Source organism: Oncorhynchus mykiss, chromosome 10 (assembly GCF_057628025.1).
Source record: "Oncorhynchus mykiss isolate SJ-2025 chromosome 10, ASM5762802v1, whole genome shotgun sequence".
Taxonomy (NCBI): Eukaryota; Metazoa; Chordata; class Actinopteri; order Salmoniformes; family Salmonidae; genus Oncorhynchus; species Oncorhynchus mykiss.
In genome coordinates this window covers 55,526,972-55,548,653 of record NC_143031.1, presented here as the reverse complement: position 1 = coordinate 55,548,653, position 21,682 = coordinate 55,526,972, and the positions used below count along the sequence as shown (strand labels likewise).

Below are 21,682 nucleotides of genomic sequence, written 5' to 3'. Positions count from 1 at the left end.
CACCGTGCCTCTGATGTTTTATATCATTAACATGTAAGATATGTAGGATTTGTCAAATGTTTTTTACACTTTGGAAATTGTTGGTTTACCTATTCAAAATGTGTGGTATGCTGAATTCATTGAGAAACAAACAATTGCTGAAATACCAATAAAACACGTAGTAATATATTAGATACATGTATATAAATGGAGTGGAATGTGGAGTTAGGTAAGTAGAGAAAGTACTTTTCTAAAGTTACACTCCACTGCAGCCAGTGTTTGTTTTGCTAACATGTCAGGTTATTGCTCAGACATCCGTCACAAAGCATCTCCACAAGTCCATCCAGGGACTAGTAACCAAAGAGATGGTTACATAATCACAGACTGAGCTATTGGGAGACGACTGGTGGGAGACTTTACACAGGAAGTTGAAAAGAGAAAGTTAAAATGTTAAGTATGAGAAAAACAACTAAAAATGAATCTCACTCATCTCATTGCCAAACATTTTTGTTGTTGTGAAGAGAGCCACATGACACCCCAACCATTTAAATCTATTGTGAACAAAAATATAAACACAACATGCAACAATTTCAAAGATTTTTCAGTCACAGCTCATATAAGGAAATGTGTCAATTTAAATTAATTCATTAGGCCCTAATCTATGGATTTCACATGACTGGGCAGGGGCGCAGCCATGGGTGGGCCTGGGAGGGCATATGCCCAGCCAATCAGAATGAGTTTTGCCCTACAAAAAGCCTTTATTACAACCAGAAATACTCCTCAGCACCCCCCGTCCCCCACTGACAATCCCGCAGGTGAAGAAGCCGGACGTGGAGGTCCTCGGCAGGCGTGGTTACTCGGTCTGCTGTTGTAAGACTGGTTGGACGTGCTGCCAAATTCCCTAAAACGACGTTGTAGGCTGCTTATGGTAGAGAAGTGAACATTCAATTATCTGGCAAAAGCTCTGGTGGACATTCCAGCAGTCAGCAAGCCAATTGCACGATCCCTCAACTTGAGACGTCTGTGGCATGTGTACAAGGTTCATGTGTAATGATCATGCTGTTTAATCAGTTTTTTGATATGCCACACCTGTGAAGTGGTTGGATTATCTTGACAAAGGATAAAATGCTCACTAACGGGGATGTAAACAAATTAGTGCACAACATTTTTGATTTTTGTACGTATTGAACATTTCTGGAATCTTTCATTTCATTTCATTTCATGAAACATGGGACCAACACTTTACATGTTGCGTTTATATTTTTGTTCAGTGTACTTTTGTAGTTTCATTTTTACTCTGAATGTTTTAATATTCAAATGTATTGACACAAATCCTCCAACAAGTCTTTGTATTAGGGTGTGAGAAGAAAATGAGAAGAACCAGTCACTTCAGAAGTAGTTAGACAATTCAAGGCAGTAAGCTTGTTTCTTGGCAGCACTGTGAAGATAAATGATTTAGTATCTTGACAGCACTTATCTTAGAAGTCCCATGAACATACAGCTATTTCTATAACATTACCCCTGCAAAGTTGTTTGCTTGATTGCTACAACACAGTGTAAAAAATCAGTTCTATCTATGCAGTGGCAATTTTAGCATGTAAATCTTGGTGGGGAAAACTCCCCACTTTTTTTAGATGCATGCCAGCAAAGCCGCAACACAACACTAAACAATACATTGATTGCACTATAACGGTGATAAACAGTGCCCACAAACTGTTAGTGCCTACATAAAGCTGTCCCAACAGCAGAGCTTTCTTTTCAACACCTTAGAGTGAATCGTTACCACTGCTACACCTGGCTATCACCGGAGCCTTGTCTGGCAGTGAAACAGTTCAGCCTCATTTACTGACTTTTTAAAAAACATAGCTGATATGGCTGACTTGCTTAAACAAATGTGGTTTCTACTGACAATTGAGATGTAAAAACTATGGCATAAGGAGATGATGAGTGAATAAGAGGCAATCCGTAATTTCAACTACGAGCTAGGATGGACTTAGTCAATAAACTATTTGTTCAGCACTTTTGAAATGTACAGCGACAGAATTCAGAATATGGACCGTTCTTACAGTATTCTCCCTGTACAACAAGTCAGAACCGTAGGATACGTAAAGGGGGCATACAAGCAGACAATAAAAACTCGTACAATATTCAATGATTACATTTCTCTAAAACAGTATAGGCTACATGTGCACCAGCAAGTCAGAACAGTAAGCTAAGTTATGCGGGGGATAGGGACTAAATAGTTAGGATGATGCACATGGGCCACTAACAGCTTACGACACAACATACACATAGTATTACTTTCTTAGCTACAGTATACATATCTCCCTGGCATATTACACCATTTATGCAGCAGCATACAATGCATTTTTGGACTCACCTTGTTGTGCTGTAATCTTTTGAACAGGGAGGTGGCGCGGCGGTGGGCAAATTTTGGCATTCTCTGAATTTATGTTGCTTTCAAGATAACCGGAAACTCTGAAAAAAACAAGGTTGAATCATGATGTCAGTGATCTCCAGGTCAGAGCTTTAGAAAGAGGCCCAAATTCCCAACTTGGAATTCCGAGTTGGATGACTGTTCAAAACGTTTTTTTCCCAGTCGGAGCTCTTTTTTTTCTTCCAGTTTCCAGTTGTCTTGAACTCACTGAAGTCTAAGATTTCCCAGTTTTGACTTTCCAGTTGTTTTGAACGCTTCAGAAGTCATGCTGGATTGACAGCATGGCCAATGTATTCAACCTTTTCTGGCCCATGGTATTGAATATTTATCCTTTTAAGATTGGAAAAGAGACCCTTAAACACAGACTTGGACCACACACACCTTGCTTGGGCCAAGAAACACAAGCAATGGACATTAGACCGGTGGAAATATGTCCTTTGTTCTGGTGTCCAAGTTTCAGATTTTTGGTTCCAACCACTGTGTCTTTGTGAGACGCAGAGTAGGTGAACGGATGATCTCCGCATGTATGGTTTGCAACGTGAAGCATGGAGGAGAAGGTGTGATGGTGTGGGGGTGCTTTGCTGGTGACACTGTCTGTGATTTATTTAGAATTCCAGGCACACTTAATCAGCATGGCTACCATAGCATTCTGCATCAATACTCCATCACATCTGGTTTGCGCTTAGTGGGACTATAATTTGTTTTTCAACAGGACAATGACCCAACACACCTCTAGGCTGACCAAGAAGGAGAGTGATGGAGTTCTGCATCAGATGACTAGTACTCCACAATCACCCAAACTCAACCCAATTGAGATGGTTTGAGATGAGTTAGACTGCAGGGTGAAGGAAAATCAACCAACAAGTGCTCCGTATATGTGGGAACTCCTTCAAGACTGTTGGAACTGCATTCCTCACGAAGCTGGTTGAGAGAATGCCAAGAGTATGCAAAGCTTTGCAAGGCAAAGGATGGCAACTTCAAATAACACTTTTATGGTTACTACATGATTCCATATGTGTTATTTCATAGTTTTGATGTCTTCACTATTATTCTACAATGTAGAACATATAAAAAATAAAGAAAAATCCAAACTTTTGACTGGTATTTAATTTTTTTTTTTAGACCAGAGGAAAGAGTGCCTCCTACCGCCCCTCCAACACTACTTTCAGTGTCATGTCTTCCCTATACATACCTAGGGTCCAGGAAACACAAGCACTCTTAAGGGGAGAGCCCTCCTTCGGTGTGGTTCCGGTGGCATAGGTCAGGTGCCCCATCCTCTCCCTCTCTCTGATAGCCTCCCCACGTCCCCATTGCTTTTGTGAGTGGTTTTGAGTGTTTGGCCTGCTAAATTTAGCCTATTGATGTAAGCTACATTCCATTGACAACAGACACAGAGACACCCCCAACAGTTTGGCTTCAGTGGCCGGGAGTGTGAAGATCAGGGTGGATCAAAACTACCTAGGTCGACCCCTGAGCCTCCTTGCCTTCCAGTCAAGGATACAGGTCGTTTAAAAGACAGACAGGACACACACACACAGGTATGGACTAGTCCCATCAAGGTGTGCAGTTGTGATTCCGAGGTATGGCAAAATACTAGTGTCAATGTGTTGTGCTTTGACCATTCACAACAACTAACTCTGATTATGCTATTTTCTGTTGTATTCAGTCATATAACCTTTGTATTAATCAATATCTCACATCCCTTACTAACAAACCTCTTTATTATTTTGTGAAGACAAAACAAGAAGCTACAAACAAAATACAATTGTTAGGTTCTACTGTAATCACTCTGAAATAATGTTTCTATGTTTATGTTGTGTGAAGAACTGATTATGAACATTGTGTTCAATAACATCTCTATGTTCTAATTATATTTCTCATGTTCGATACGTAATTTATTCTTGTAAATATTTAAAGCACTATAAATGATCTACATTTTAGTCATAACATTGAGAATAAAGATTTTGTACAGCATGTCTGAAACATAATGCAAATAGGAGAGGATATGAACATGATGGGGTAACATTGAGAGTTTAGTGAAAGTTGTGATGTAAATACAAAGGGCATTGTTGTTTCGTTTCATTTGTTTGCAAGGCAAAAACATCTACATTTTAGCACGGTAACTTCAGTTTTTTAGGACTGCTGCAATTAGATTTAGGGTAACTAGGCTATTATATTTGTCACGGAAATGTATCTTTTTTTCTCTAAACGCCATTGTGCCAAAGTAAAAATAATTATTTTGTCAAGATCACGTTAGGGATTTCCAGTGTCACATACTACCCTGGGACACAATGTTCAGCCCTCACCCAACACTGATGATTCACAATGCTGAATGCCATGTGACACCTTAATGCGCATCAACTAGTATTCTTTACAAGGTTATTTTAAAGTAAGTGTTGACTTTGCTCTTCAAGCGCAAACAATGAATGACACCTGCCACCTGCCATGTAAATGTTTTGGTTTGGGATTGACAGAAACCCTGTCCTTGAAGTAAATGTCATAATGCTTACCTAATGCTCACATAAACCAGACATGAGGCCCATCATAATATTTTATGACCGTTAACTCACAGGACATTAATGGCATATCATAATGTGGTCTAAACAACATGCAGTAGTTATCCGATAGGTCAACCAGTACTGCACGTGCCATGTGAGCAATAACTCTTTACCACAAACCCTCACTAACAGTAATCTTATTTTATTTATAGCAGTACAGTATGTTGGCTCTCTAATGTTCAGTCCTTATCAACACTATAACAGGGAAAACATTTTCTGCTGGGGTAGAACAGAAAGTACATCCTGTGTCCTTTATGTGTTTCCAGTACCCAGGGGCAAATCGTGTGCCACCCTTCCCAAAGCCACAATGTCGCAATTCTGTACAATGCCAGCTGGAGAGAGGAAGATGCATGCAGCGGCTATTTCTCGAGAGGTCCACGGTGCCAATGGTATGATCTGGGCCCGGGCTCAAAGACAGCCTCAACAGCAAAGAGAATCAAACTTATTCTGGTGGAGGGCAGTTATTCAGATCCGGGTTGAACATGTCAGGGCCATTTCTCTAGCAGTTGCCATAAATAAGCTAATGAAGATTTTTTACTACCTATGGCGACAAATCCTTCTGTCGTTGTCCTTTTGAAAGTGCTATTTTGGGGCGGGTGAGGTGGGGAGTTGTGGAGGGCAGGGTAGGACAACTGTGTGTAGCCATTTAGGGGACCGTGAGTGTTTGCGACAGCTGAAGTACATTCTGTCTGGGTATAGCTCATCAAAGCAGCATCATGTTCAGCATTCGATAAGTAAAAAGAACAATAACATAATAAAAATTGAATTCAATAAGAAATAATACATACAAAATTGTAAGACTGCATTTGTCTCAATCAGATTTGAAGAGTACAATCATAATTCACCTAGACTTTCTAGAACTTGCAAATAGCAAGTAGCATTAGCACTGTTGAGTGCAAATCAATGGAAATTCACTAGGCTGTAGGTGCATTGTCCAAAGAGCATGCCTAAACCAACTCAACGCACAATGTTGTTTAATAAACATACAATGCAGAATTACTGAGAAACCAAATGATTGCTAAACCATTCAGATCAAATCAATCAAATCACATTTATTTATAAATCCCTTCTTACATCAGCTGATGTCTCAAAGTGCTGTACAGAAACCCAGCCTAAAACCCCAAACAGCAAGCAATGCAGGTGTAGAAGCACGGTGGCTAGAGATTATAACAGAACATGGCCAAGATGTTCAAATGTTCATAAATGACCAGCATGTTCAAATAATAATCATCACAGTAGTTGTCGAGGGTGCAACAGGTCAGCACCTCAGGAGTAAATGTCAGTTGACTTATCATAGCCGATCATTAAGAGTATTTCTACCGCTCCTGCTGTCTAGAGAGTTGAAAACAGCAGGTCTGGGACAGATAGCACGTCCGGTGAACAGGTCAGGGTTCCATAGCCGCAGGCAGAACAGTTGAAACTGGAGCAGCAGCATGGCCAGCTGGACTGGGGACAGCAAGGAGTCATCATGCCAGGTAGTCCTGAGGCATGGTCCTAGGGCTCTATTGCAGTATACTGTATACTGCAGTATACTGGCAACCAATTATTATTATATACATGCAACCTTTTATCATATTGTGATGCTTACTATACATCTTGTTTTGAAGCTACATTCATTGGATTTAGGCATGCTAATTGTCAGCAGAAAGGCATTTTGAAGGAATGTCGTTGATATTATCCCTTCAGATGATATCAGAATAATAATGTTAATTAACTTCTCCTTTGATAAAGGTCTCGCTGTAATCATAAATGGTTAAAAATGCATGCTATGTACAGTATGTCTTAGGGAGAGTGTCAGAACAAAATATATACTGTATATCTTTAGGGAAACTATATATTTTGAGCAACTAAGACATACTAATAAAGTCTTGAGGGAATCTTGACGATTACATTTTTGTTACAGTTGCTTTACATTTGGAGCAGTAGACTCATGACATCACCATATATGAAATCATTATATAGCTGGAAGACCTCCTGTTTACAATGCTCAATAACAAAATCTGACTGCCAATACTGCACTATTAGCTCATCCTAATATGGACATATCTCAAAAGTGGGTACAAATTGCAAAGAACCAATAGTGGCAGATTTTGACAGATTTAAATTCTGTTGTTATTTATGTCTGTAAACAGGAAGCTGTTCAACCGTGTTAGATGAAATCACATTGCTGAGTCTACCTTTAATGGAAAGTCAGTCAAAGGCATCTACTGAAACTTGTTTTGGTTCTTTTCCCAGGGGACACCATGGACCTGGGGATAAAGGTTAGCACTCCCAAAGACATCATGCTGGAGGAGCTGTCACTGCAATCCAACAGAGGCTCTCGTCTTTTCAAAATGCGCCAGCGAAGATCGGAGAAATACACGTTTGAAAGTATCCAAAATGAGGCAAACGTGCAGCTGAGTGTAAGGACTTTTACATTTACATTTGTGTAATTTAGTAATCTAGACACTCCTATCACAAATACCAACAATAAGTGGATGCAACTATGGAGACTTAAACAACCACAATATAAAACACACCTCACAACTCACATTCACTACCAATATCATACATCTGGGTGACGCCACAGCAGCCATCTTTGATAGACGGGTCAGATGGATAGTGCTGCAGGACGCTTGTTCCACCGCTGTGAGGCTGGGGCAGAAAGAGCTGTGACAGGCAGGGTCTTGTTTGTAGAGTTTCAGAAGACAGCTTCATTTTGGACTTACACTCAACTCCAGGACCGGCACTAGGACGAAATCCATGGGGGTGCACCTGAAATGAATGAAGGTCACAACTTGTATTACATTATAGCCCTTTATAACACAAGGTAGATATTGGTCCCACTACAACATACAAGTGTTTTCAAAATGTAGACATAGGCTACACCTAAACCATAGCCTATCAAAAATAATTTCACATACAGTATGTAATAGTAGATGTTAAGACAGTATAAATTGTACTATGAGGCACGGAAGGGAGTGCAATGGCGCATGTTTTTTTATAACAAAAAGGCAACTTTTAAAATTCTCACATACAGTCACACGCAGCCCATATTTTTTTTGTTGTGTCTATATAGAATTGAAAAAAATACATCTTATTAAAGGACGACTGCAGTTCCTGATTTTGCCTCGTTTTAGACTTGGTTCATTAAGAATTGCTAACGACCATGACAGAATTAAAACGTGAGTTGGTTTCATGGTGTGGTTTGATATCGGTGTCTCGTGTGTGTTCGCAAGTGGGAAGAGTAAGACAAGTTATTTTGCCAATTAGCTTCAGCCGGGTTGTTTTCAACCTTTGCCTAATTAGTTTGATTTTGGATAGCCTATTAAGGGGGTAGTTAGGGACCGGCAATACATGTAAATGAGAAAATATGTTCATGTTCCACACCTTTTTCTCATTAAATGCTTTCAATATTTGTATATTCATTCGTACAATGTATTATTGGTCTGAGATTTTTAAGTCATTTAAATTTGGAGCTATTGGAATTTTAAGGTATTGTCCCATGTAAATTGTGCCATTTACCGATAGTCCCTAATATCCAAAGGGATATCCAGAGTCAACCCACATTTACCACAGCCATTACAATCGGGTCACGTGCAGCTGCACTCCCAATTGATGATTAATTGTGCTGTCAGCTGTTGGCATGTGCGCAGGATTGAAACAAACCCAAACTTAATTTACGTTGTAATGCAGTCACGATCAGTCTCATAAAACTGACTTTATAACCAAAATCCTATTTACACATTCCCGGTTCTGCCACCCCCTAATGCCGGGCCTAATTATATCAGACACACAGTTATTATTGTATCTTGGACATTATGGGTTGAGGGTCCAAATCCTGGGATCACATTATTGGATCTCTGGACTTACGGATTTAAAAAGTATTTGCGATTCTTTTCATTTACGGTACAGTAACATTGTTTCATTGTTTACTTGGATCCAAAAGTGCTTTTTTGCAACCAGATAACTGGATTTTAAAAATGTTTCTGTGTGTCTAATGGTTGCATTAAGGATGTGTGCACCCCGACAAAAGTGTTAGAACACATGGGAGATATGGTGAAACATGTGCCTGGTGCCCTTTCCCTGCACCTATTCTGGCCAGAGGCTCCTGGAGCACTTTGCTCAAGAGTATCTATGCTGCTTATCAGTTGCTTGCTGATTTTGTGTGTGTGTGTGTGTGTGTGTGTGTTACTTCAGAAAGTATTCACACCCTTTTACTTTTTCCGCATTTTGTTGTGTTATAGCTTATAGCCTGCATTTGAAATTGATTAAATGCAGATATTTTTTGTCACTGGCCTACACACAATATCACATAATGTCAAAGTGGAATTTTGTTTTTTTAAATTTTTACACATTATTTAAACATGAAAGGGTGAAATGTCTTGAGTCAATAAGATTTCAACTCCTTCATTATGGCAAGCCTAAATAAGTTCAGGAGTAACATTTTGCTTAACAAGTCACATAATAAGTTGCATGGACTCACTCTGTGTGCAATAATAGTGTTTAACATTACTTTTGAATGACTACCTCATCTCTGTACCCCACACATACAATTATCTGTAAGGTCCCACATTCGAGCAGTGAATTTCAAACACAGATTCAACCACAAAGACCAGGGAAGTTTTTCAAAAAATGACTATCCCTTTTTGCATGGTAAAGTTACTAATTTCACTTTGGATGGTGTAGCAATACACCCAGTCAGTACGAAGATACAGGTGTCCTTCCTAACTCAGTTGCAGAGAGGAAGGAAACTGCTCATGAGCCAATGGTGACTTTAAAACATTTACAGAGTTTAATGGCTGTGATAGGAGACTGGATGGATCAACAATATTGTATTTACTCCACAATACTAACCTAAATGACATAATGAAAAGAAGGAAGCCTATACAAAATAAAAATATTCCAAAACATGCATTCTGTGTTACGGTGCGTGAATGAGGACCCAAAAGCGAATTAACGTAAACAGAACTTCTTTAATAACAAAACATAGGTAGGCTCAGATGGACCGGCAGATTCCGACAGGACAGGACAAGGTTGCAGCAAACATGACGATAGTCTGGTTCAGGCATGAAAAACACAAACAAGAATCCGACAAAGACAGGAACAAAAACAGAGAGAGATATAGAGGACTAATCAGAGGGAAAAAGGGAACAGGTGGGAAAAGGGGTGACGAGGTAGTTAGGAGGAGACAAGGAACAGCTGGGGGAAAGAGGGGGAGAAAAGGTAACCTAATAACGACCAGCAGAGGGAGACAGGGTGAAGGGAAAGGACAGAAACAAGACACAACATGACAATACATGACAGTACCCCCCCACTCACCGAGCGCCTCCTGGCGCACTCGAGGAGGAAGCCTTGCGGCAACGGAGGAAATCATCGATCAGCGCACGGTCCAGCACGTCCCGAGAGGGAACCCAACTCTTCTCCTCAGGACCGTACCCCTCCCAATCTACTAGGTACTGATGACCACGGTACTGATGACCACGGCCCCGAGGACGCATGTCCAAAATCCTACGGACCCTGTAGATGGGTGCGCCCTCGACAAGGATGGGGGGGGGGGAAGATGAGCGGGGGCGCGAAGAACGGGCTTGACACAGGAGACATGGAAGACCGGGTGGACGCGACGAAGATATCGCGGAAGAAGAAGTCGCACTGCGACAGGATTAATGATCCGAGAAATACGGAACGGACCAATGAACCGCGGGGTCAACTTGCGAGAAGCGGTCTTAAGGGGAAGGTTCTGAGTGGAGAGCCAAACTCTCTGACCGCGACAATATCTAGGACTCTTAGTTCTACGCTTATTAGCAGCTCTCACAGTCTGCGCCCTATAACGGCAAAGTGCAGACCTGACCCTCTTCCAGGTGCGCTCGCAACGTTGGACAAAAGCCTGAGCGGAGGGGACGCTGGACTCGGCGAACTGAGATGAGAACAGCGGAGGCTGGTACCCAAGGCTACTCTGAAAAGGAGATAGCCCGGTCGCAGACGAAGGAAGCGAGTTGTGGGCGTATTCTGCCCAGGGGAGCTGTTCTGACCAAGACGCAGGGTTGCGAAAAGAAAGACTGCGTAAGATGCGACCAATAGTCTGATTGGCCCGTTCTGCTTGACCGTTAGACTGGGGGTGAAAGCCGGAAGAGAGACTGACGGAAGCCCCAATCAAACGGCAAAACTCCCTCCAAAATTGAGACGTGAATTGCGGACCTCTGTCCGAAACGACGTCTGACGGAAGGCCATGAATTCTGAAAACATTCTCGATGATGATTTGTGCCTTTAGCAGAAGGAAGCTTAGCAAGGGGAATAAAATGAGCCGCCTTAGAGAACCTGTCGACAACCGTAAGAATAACAGTCTTCCCCGCTGACGAAGGCAGTCCGGTGACAAAATCTAAGGCGATGTGAGACCACGGTCGAGAGGGAATGGGAAGCGGCCTGAGACGGCCGGCAGGAGGGGAGTTACCGGACTTAGTCTGCGCGCAGACCGAACAAGCAGCCACGAAGCGACGCGTGTCATGCTCCCGGGTGGGCCACCAAAAACGCTGGCGAATGGAAGCAAGCGTACCCCGAACGCCAGGATGGCCGGCTAACTTGGCAGAGTGAGCCCACTGAAGAACGGCCAGACGAGTAGGAACGGGAACGAAAAGAAGGTTCCTAGGACAAGCGCGCGGCGACGGAGTTTGAGTGAGTGCTTGCTTTACCTGCCTCTCAATTCCCCAGACAGTCAACCCGACAACACGCCCCTCAGGGAGAATCCCCTCGGGGTCAGTGGAGGCTACTGAAGAACTGAAGAGACGAGATAAAGCATCAGGCTTGGTGTTCTTAGAGCCCGGACGATAAGAAATCACGAACTCGAAACGAGCGAAAAACAGCGCCCAGCGCGCCTGACGCGCATTAAGTCGTTTGGCAGAACGGATGTACTCAAGGTTCCTATGGTCAGTCCAAACGACAAAAGGAACGGTCGCCCCCTCCAACCACTGTCGCCATTCGCCTAGGGCTAAGCGGATGGCGAGCAGTTCGCGGTTTCCCACATCATAGTTACGTTCCGACGGCGACAGGCGATGAGAAAAATACGCGCAAGGGTGGACCTTGTCGTCAGAGAGGGAGCGCTGAGAAAGAATGGCTCCCACGCCCACCTCTGACGCGTCAACCTCGACAACGAACTGTCTAGTGACGTCAGGTGTAACAAGGATAGGTGCGGATGTAAAACGATTCTTGAGGAGATCAAAAGCTCCCTGGGCGGAAACGGACCACTTAAAGCACGTCTTGACAGAAGTAAGGGCTGTGAGAGGAGCTGCCACCTGACCGAAATTACGGATGAAACGACGATAGAAGTTCGCGAAGCCGAGAAAGCGCTGCAGCTCGACGTGTGACTTAGGAACGGGCCAATCAATGACAGCTTGGACCTTAGCGGGATCCATCTTAATGCCTTCAGCGGAAATAACAGAACCGAGAAATGTGACGGAGGAGGCATGAAAAGAGCACTTCTCAGCCTTCACAAAAAGACAATTCTCTAAAAGGCGCTGGAGGACACGTCGAACGTGCTGAACATGAATCTGGAGTGACGGTGAAAAAATCAGGATATCGTCAAGGTAAACGAAAACAAAGATGTTCAGCATGTCTCTCAGGACATCATTGACTAATGCCTGAAAGACAGCTGGAGCGTTAGCGAGACCGAAAGGAAGAACCCGGTATTCAAAGTGCCCTAACGGAGTGTTAAACGCCGTCTTCCACTCGTCCCCCTCCCTGATGCGCACGAGATGGTAAGCGTTACGAAGGTCCAACTTAGTGAAAAACCTGGCTCCCTGCAGGATCTCGAAGGCTGAAGACATAAGAGGAAGCGGATAACGATTCTTCACTGTTATGTCATTCAGCCCTCGATAATCTATGCAGGGGCGCAGGGACCCGTCCTTCTTCTTAACAAAAAAAAACCCCGCTCCGGTGGGAGAGGAGGAGGGGACTATGGTACCGGCGGCAAGAGCTACAGACAAATAATCTTCGAGAGCCTTACGTTCGGGAGCCGACAGAGAGTATAGTCTACCCCGGGGGGGAGTGGTTCCCGGAAGGAGATCAATACTACAATCATACGACCGGTGTGGGGGAAGAGAGGTGGCCCTGGACCGACTGAACACCGTGCGCAGATCGTGATATTCCTCCGGCACCCCTGTCAAATCAACAGGCTCCTCCTGTGAAGAAGAGACAGAGGAAACAGGAGGGATAGCAGACATTAAACATTTCACATGACAAGAGACGTTCCAGGAGAGGATAGAATTACTAGACCAATTAATGGAAGGATTATGACAAACTAGCCAGGGATGGCCCAAAACAACAGGTGTAAAAGGTGAACGAAAAATTAAAAAAGAAATGGTTTCGCTATGATTACCAGAAACAGTGAGGGTTAAAGGTAGCGTCTCACGCTGAATCCTGGGGAGAGGACTACCATCCAGGGCGAACAAGGCCGTGGACTCCCTTAACTGTCTGAGAGGAATGTCATGTTCCCGAGCCCAGGTCTCGTCCATAAAACAGCCCTCCGCCCCAGAGTCTATTAAGGCACTGCAGGAAGCTGACGAACCGGTCCAGCGTAGATGGACCGACAAGGTAGTGCAGGATCTTGAAGGAGAGACAGGAGTAGTAGCGCTCACCAGTAGCCCTCCGCTTACTGATGAGCTCTGGCTTTTACTGGACATGAAGTGACAAAATGACCAGCAGAACCGCAATAGAGACAGAGGCGGTTGGTGATTCTCCGTTCCCTCTCCTTAGTCGAGATGCGGATACCTCCCAGCTGCATAGGCTCAGCACCCGAGCCGGCAGAGGAAGATGGTAGTGATGCGGAGAGGGGGGCAAAGGAGAACGCGAGCTCCTTTCCACGAGCTCGGTGACGAAGATCAACCCGTCGCTCAATGCGAATAGCGAGTTCAATCAAGGAATCCACGCTGGAAGGAACCTCCCGGGAGAGAATCTCATCCTTTACCTCTGCGCGGAGACCCTCCAGAAAACGAGCGAGCAAAGCCGGCTCGTTCCAGCCACTGGAGGCAGCAAGAGTGCGAAACTCAATAGAGTAGTCTGTTATGGATCGATTACCTTGACATAGGGAAGACAGGGCCCTGGAAGCCTCCTCCCCAAAAACAGATCGATCAAAAACCCGTATCATCTCCTCCTTAAAGTCCTGATACTGGTTAGTACACTCAGCCCTTGCCTCCCAGATTGCCGTGCCCCACTCACGAGCCCGTCCAGTAAGGAGAGATATGACGTAGGCGACACGAGCAGTGCTCCTGGAGTAAGTGTTGGGCTGGAGAGAAAACACAATATCACACTGGGTGAGGAACGAGCGGCATTCAGTGGGCTCCCCAGAGTAACACGGCGGGTTATTGATTCTGGGCTCCGGAGATTCGAAAGCCCTGGAAGTGGCCGGTGGATCGAGGCGGAGATGGTGAACCTGTTCTGTGAGGTTGGAGACTTGGGTGGCCAGGGTCTCAACGGCATGTCGAGCAGCAGACAATTCCTGCTCGTGTCTGCCTAGCATCGCTCCCTGGATCTCGACGGCTGAGTGGAGAGGATCCGAAGTCGCTGGGTCCATTCTTGGTCGGATTCTTCTGTTACGGTGCGTGAATGAGGACCCAAAAGCGAATTAACGTAAACAGAACTTCTTTAATAACAAAACATAGGTAGGCTCAGATGGACCGGCAGATTCCGACAGGACAGGACAAGGTTGCAGCAAACATGACGATAGTCTGGTTCAGGCATGAAAAACACAAACAAGAATCCGACAAAGACAGGAACAAAAACAGAGAGAGATATAGAGGACTAATCAGAGGGAAAAAGGGAACAGGTGGGAAAAGGGGTGACGAGGTAGTTAGGAGGAGACAAGGAACAGCTGGGGGAAAGAGGGGGAGAAAAGGTAACCTAATAACGACCAGCAGAGGGAGACAGGGTGAAGGGAAAGGACAGAAACAAGACACAACATGACAATACATGACATTCTGTTTGCAATAAGGCACTTAAAGTACATTTCTCAGTCAATTATTTTGCAGTTTTACCTATGTCCTGAGTACAATGCATTATTGTATGTTTGGTGGCAAATCTAACACATCACTGACTACCACTGTTCATATGTTCAAGCATGGTGGTGGCTGCATCATGTCATGTGTATGTTTGTCATAGGCATGGACAGGATAAAATAAAAACGGAAGCACACGAAAAATCTTAGAGGAAGACCTGGTTCAGTCTGCTTTCCAACAGATGCTGGGAGACAATAACCGAAAACACAAGGCCAAATATACACTGGAGTTGCTTACCAAGACGACATTGAATATTCCTGATTGGCCTAGTTACCGTTTGACTTTAATTAGCTTGAACATCTATGGCAAGACTTGAAAATGGTTGTCAAGCAATGATCAAAAACCAACTTGACAGAGCTTGAAGAATTTTTAAAAGAATAATGTGCAAATATTATACAATCCAGGTGTGCAAAGCTCTTAGAGACTTACCCAGAAAGACACACAGTTGTAATTGCTGCCAAAGGTGATTTCATCATGTATTGACAGAGGTGTGAATACTTAAAATGAGATATTTCTGAATTTTGTTTACAATAAATATGCAACAATGTCTACAAACATATTATCACTTTGTTGTTATAGGGTATTGTGTGTGAGAAGAATATATATTTAATCAATTTTGAATTCAGGCTGTGAAAAATGTGAAATAAGTTCAGGGGTATGAATACTTTCTGAAGGCATTATATGTTCATGTGTGCATTGGTTAGATGCCAGTCCACAGGGGGTATCTGGGGGGTGGGGGGGTGTCTGGTTGCAAATGACTGTTTTTACTTTTGGCAACTGTTCTAATGGAGCAACATTGCACATAAATTCTCAACATTGCAAACAAACATGAACTAGTTGCTATTTCAAGTCTTTTGATGGACATTTTGGCGGTAGCTGATCTTGCTTTGACGTTATGCCCAAGCTTTAGCTCAGTGTTGTAAGCTAACATGCTTGTAAAACCTGTGAGCGCCCTACCCATTTACCTAGTGGGCCTCATTTATGCAAAGTTAACAATTTGGTACAGCTAATCCCTAAATGAATAAATTAGATAGGTTCAGAACTGCACAAAAGGGGAAAGCTTAGCTAATGACAAAATACGTTATATTTTTTTCCAGAGCGATCTTCTAGCTGAGAATGCAGACAGTGCCGAAAACAAAGAGGGATCGAAAACACTTCCTTACACCCCCACCCCAGGAAACCCAGAAAGCATTGCACCAGGTATGTAGCTACCACATCAAAACATACCTTCTGTTATTTTCAAAATTTATGAATGCTTATTAGGCAGAATAATACAGTTTAAGGGGAGAATAAGGCCTTATTGAAATATCTTTGTCATTATTACGTAGTGTTATACATGAGCAATGCTTCACTTGAAGGGATACTACATAAGGACTTCATAACACAATCATAACTCATACATACCGCATTCATAAGTAAATGGTATTTTTCAACAACTACAAATTGATATGTACGCTATGTCTTGCAATTGTTGACTTTAGCATTCATGAACTGCTTATGTACTGCTTATGAATGGGTTGTGAATGTATTTTTAAGGCCTATGTAGATGCTCTTGTTACCTCTAAGGACAAGTCTTATTCCCCATAGCGACTCAGCAGACCTCTGGCCTTTAAGCAGGATACATGAGAAGCATTTCCTTTCCCTGCGGTGCCTTGCTCTCTGTTAAATTGTCAGCAGGGGATCCCAACAGAACACTCTTGTAGAATCTGATATGACCAAGCATGGTGTCAACCCATGTCAAATGGACCAACCCGCTTTTCACACCAAAGGATGAAAGCACACTTACGGTGTGCACTATTTTAAGACTTGAGATGATAAAGATCGACAAATTGTGTTGAGTCTTCATCACTTTTTCCACTGCTCTAGTCAATACTGTTATTTAATGACAGTGGATATTGATAAAACAACACTGCCACAGTCATGTTGACACCTATTTTGTTTCCCAAACAATAAAAACAGATAATACTAAACCAAATTTTTTATTTTTTTTTGTTATGTCTTGATGAAATTAGCATGGATGAAAAGGTGGTAACAACTGAGGGACTAATTTGTTGTCTTTGCTACCTTGTTCAGTCTACACCAGGGATCATAAACTAGATTCAGCCGCAAGCCAGTTTTTTCTGGAGCGGATGGTCGGGGGGCGGAACATAATTACAAATAATTTGTAGACTGCAAATTGACTGCATGAAGCTCAAACAGATATAATGTTGGACTAAAACATAATAATTCAAACCTTGCTTACGTTTGTATACAATCCCGTGTTTCTCTATAATGCTTGAGAATACTTGGGAACAGATTTCTTAAATTAAAATCAGTTGGAGCTGATTACCTGTTGTTTTTACAGTCTTTTATGTCCAACAATGAAAATTCAACACAAAAAAAACAAGATACATTCTCAATGCCCTAGTACTTCTTTATATTTCTTGTGAAAGGACAACAAGCAAGACATTGCCAGTAATCATGTATCCCACTTAAGTCCAACCCCACAGATCTGCTAATGTGTTGATAGGATAAGTGAGTGTCTGTACGCTGCACTGTTGGTCTTATGATCCTGTCTTCTTGGTATGTGTCTCAGGATATGGAGGCCCCTTGAAGGATGTCCCTGCAGAGACGTTCAACTCTACAGCTATACCCAAGTCCTACCATTCCCCTTGGGAGCAAGCTATCATTAACGACCCCAACCTGGCCGCGACCCTCAATATCAGGATGCCTGTCCCTGAGCCCAGACCAGAGGCTCCTGACTACAAGAGCTTTAACAGGTGAGGCTAATGTGAAAACAGGTGTTCTGAGGAGAGTTTTCAGACAACTGCTATTCAACAGCTCAAAATTTAAGCCAACGATTTGCGTGTTACTTGAACATAGTGCATCAGTCATGCACTTCTCTCATGGCAGATTTTGAGTTAAGTATGCAAATCTGAAGTCTGGGATAATACTCTCAGTAGAAATGATCATCAGTACATATAATGACATTGATATTGCAAACATTTCCATGGAATGAAATGGTTTTCTTATAACACAGTTCAGATTCACTGTTACATGGATGCACTACTATAACACCCTATAAAAAGCCAGCTTTCTATATTCTACGCAACCGTCACATCTTTAGAGATCTTCATTTTGATTTTGCATTCACCCTTGTATCGCCACATCTGATTTACAGGGTGGCCACACCATTTGGTGGTTTCGACAAAGCCCCCCGGAGCAGCGGGATCACGTTCAAGCTGCCCGAGATCGACCTAAACCTCCACAACTACTCTGAGCTCCAAGACCCAGGGGTGAAAAGACCCACCTTCAACAGGGTCGCCCAGGGATGGATATCCGACGGCATCCCACTGATCCTGCCCACCGTGCCTCTGGAACCTATGCCCATCCCTGAGTCCGATGACCTCTAGATGACCTTTAGATGACCCATAATATCCTGGAAACACAAGAGAGCACTAGTCTGACAAAATCCACTGCTGTCACCTCTAACCATACTGCCTGATCTGCGATGTAGGGGTTGGAGCTGAAGCCTAAATCATAATTTCTGATTATGTGCAACCGACGACAAACTGATGGTTTAAAATGGGGCCTCCATGCTGCCCTGTTTCAATTCTGTGCCATTTGCCTGAGTAATGATACTGATGGTTAGTTTTGCATTGTGTATTCAGAGAACAACATGTAAATAAACAGCACACATGGCTGAAATGTTATTGAAATGTCTAAGAGGAAAAAAAACATGAGCAATACATTGAAACTTCAATGCATCTGTTGGCTTATATTGGATATCAGATCCAAAATTATCTTTGTCTTTTAATTATGTAGACATGTTGCCTATTAATCTTTTAGAATGGGCTTATCGATGTGCAAATAAAAAAGATCTATCTCTTTGTCATGACATTGTATAATGAATTGGCTTATGTAAATCAATGTGTGGTTTGGATATGTGGAACAAATGAACCTGTACAGACTTGAAACACACAATTCTGCAAATGAAAAGAAAAGTAAGTTGGCTACTACCCAGGAACTGTATGACCAACCTCAGACCAACAATCATACACCAACAACAGTTGATGATGGTTGATCCATTTACACACACACACACACACACGCACACACACACACACACACACACACACACACACACACACACACACACACACACACACACACACACACACACACACACACACACACACACACACACACACACACACACACACACACACACACACACACACACACACACACACACACACGCACGAACACACGCACACACACACACACACTGTAAATTATCTGCTAGGGTTCGTTGACAGACCACATTTAAAGAAGGTAAAAATAGCTTTGCAGCAGATGTACTCCACCTCAAAAGAACTTCCAGAAATCATTTCACTTTTTTTACTACCAAAATCACAAATTCAAAGGAGAGGAAAATACCTAGAACCAATGTCATTATTGTAAGTCATTATGTTAAACAGTTGGGTTAAATTAGCCTATAGCTTTATCCATAGCAATGTTGTTAGTTTAACTGCAGAATGTGACCTGCTCATTAGCCACAATGGCTGGCAAACGAATTATAGTAGAAAACATGGATCGAACCATCAGTGTGAAACAATTCTCTGTAGTCTGAGCAGTCTGAACATAGCACTGTAGGCCTATGTGTAATTTTGTAATATTTGAAAGTACATTCATTTTAAACAAGTATGCTGTTTTAACATTATAACAATAATAGTGTCTTGACAGTAGCAAGGTTTGTATCCAATTGGGGACAGATTTTCATTCGGATATTCCAGAATACACGGAATATATGTTCATTTTCCCACCAGTGGTACAGTATGTTTCCATCAAACGGACTTGTTGCAGATAAAAATCAGTGTGTGATGAGGTAGTGCACACAGAATTAGCTTTTTTGCTTAATTTTTCATGTACCAAATAAAAATCTAAAGTTCAATTTGTTTCCATTGCATTTTCAACTCTACCAATAGTTTTGTCACAAAAACTGTTGTGTTAAAGAGCAAATGTGCCAAATCTGGTCTTGGCGCCTGCGCTCTACCCAACAGCTCGCATATACAGTGCAGGTAGGCTGTGCGGGTTGGCTAGTCTACATGATCAGATTATTATGGATAAGAGCGAGAATATTTTGATTTGTCAAATGGCAGTCAAGCATCATCATGTCACCAGAATAAGACCCTCTGTGCACTTTCACCACCCTGTGAAGTTCATCATAATTGATTTCATCTGTAGCCTAATAAACTGTGTGGTTTCCCTATTCGTAGTGTGAGGACCACACACCACATCATCATGACTCCATATTTACTTTCATATATGAACGGAATTCTATCAATAGTTATCTATAAAGGCATTTCCACCACCATTTCCCGCATAATTAATTTTACCTACACAAAAAAATCCCATGTCTTATGTTGGCATTTATAAAATTACAACGACACTTCCTGTTTCTGTCAAAGCTGTCATGATTTTTTTTTAATAAGATATGACTTTACTTGGATGACAATGAACATGGTCTTCAGATAATTGCATTTTATAATTGCAAACGTCAAAACATAGCTTAATATAGTAAACCTAGAATATTGCCACGTTACATGCTGCAGTCAGCATTATTGTGAAACAGTTTTTTGAGTCATGTGATTTCTAGTCTCACCTCAAATGGGACAAACCAAACGCCGAATGCTTGTCTGCTCTGCGAGACAAGCAATTTGCTATCAAATGCGCCCATGCGGCCGAAATTTCTCTTTTGGAATTGCATTAGGCTACTGTACACTAGGGGCGGATTTTGACCTCGCAACTCTCAAAACATCACTAATCTGCGGATGACATTCAGGCATAGACCGCTGCTGGATTTATTTCCCGAAATGAATTCCGCTGTTGAACCGAAAACGTCAAAACAGCAAGAAAATTGTCAGGCTAGAATAAGACAAGAGCTAAAAAGTATTCGGGTATGACGGTTAAAATGCGGGTTGGAATTGTATCACTGCACTAACGTAGGAATTTATTGTAGCTATGCAGGCCTTAATACTGCATTTGCCCACAGATTCCATCCACCAGTACTACCTGACATCCACGAGCGTGTCTGTGTAGTCTATTGCAGTCATTTTTGCTTATAGGATTTTTACGGGACAAAACTTGTGGCAATCTAATGTTGACAACTAAGCTGCTTTGGGAGATCTATTATATCGGCCAAATATCATCGACGAGATACGGTGAGTATTGCATGTGTGCTATGACATTTTGTATCGAACGGGTATGTTTTTCTGTGATGCAGTGATGCGAGTTGCGGTAAATAAAGCGGTTCCCCCATAACACGCATGCGTCCTAACAGGTGTAAATTGCACGATATGTAATGGCATCTGAAGTAGCCCTATGCGTGGTAGAAAAGTCCCTCATGTTCGTGTAAACCCCTCGCTATTTCGATTAATACAGTGCATGCAAGGATGGAGAATTTTCGGCTAAATTAAATCATATGAAGGTTTAGGTTATAATTATAGGGCTTTGATAAGCATCATTTTTCTATTTGAAGAATACACCACATGTGCAGATAAACACATTGAATAATATTTGTTCACGTCTATTTGCTTGTGATTATTCAGGTTCATATGTATACTGTACCACTTTTTGGTCACAACATGGGCTGGATAACTAGCCTGGACACCAGGGTTGGGCTCAATTCGAATTGAAGGCAG

The 21,682-nt window shown here is 42.5% G+C and overlaps 2 protein-coding genes across 6 annotated transcripts in view; both read left to right on the top strand.

Moving 5' to 3' along the window:
• The first annotated feature begins 3,600 nt into the window (after positions 1-3,600).
• Positions 3,601-18,876, top strand: LOC110534300 (myozenin-2). 4 transcript variants are annotated; one of them, XM_021619075.3, is made up of 6 exons: positions 3,631-3,954; positions 5,241-5,363; positions 7,210-7,376; positions 16,097-16,199; positions 17,575-17,758; positions 18,160-18,876. In XM_021619075.3, exons 2-6 carry the CDS (start codon positions 5,282-5,284, stop codon positions 18,389-18,391), a joined length of 768 nt encoding a protein of 255 aa, XP_021474750.1. In that variant the 5' UTR covers positions 3,631-3,954; positions 5,241-5,281; the 3' UTR covers positions 18,392-18,876. The 4 variants fall into 4 exon arrangements, with proteins under 4 accessions (XP_021474753.1, XP_021474750.1, XP_021474751.1 ...); XM_021619076.3 differs by having other exon boundaries at positions 3,811-3,996; XM_021619078.3 differs by lacking the exon at positions 5,241-5,363 and having other exon boundaries at positions 3,601-3,954.
• A 1,582-nt stretch (positions 18,877-20,458) lies between these two features.
• LOC110534297 (ubiquitin carboxyl-terminal hydrolase 53) overlaps positions 20,459-21,682 on the top strand; it is a 55,670-nt gene continuing 54,446 nt past the window's right edge. Inside the window, exon 1 of one of the 2 annotated variants that reach the window (XM_021619071.3) lies at positions 20,459-21,202. The gene's annotated coding sequence lies outside the window, so the exon portion shown is untranslated. The remainder of the gene's footprint in view (positions 21,203-21,682) is intronic. The other variant, XM_021619073.3, reaches the window with a different exon arrangement.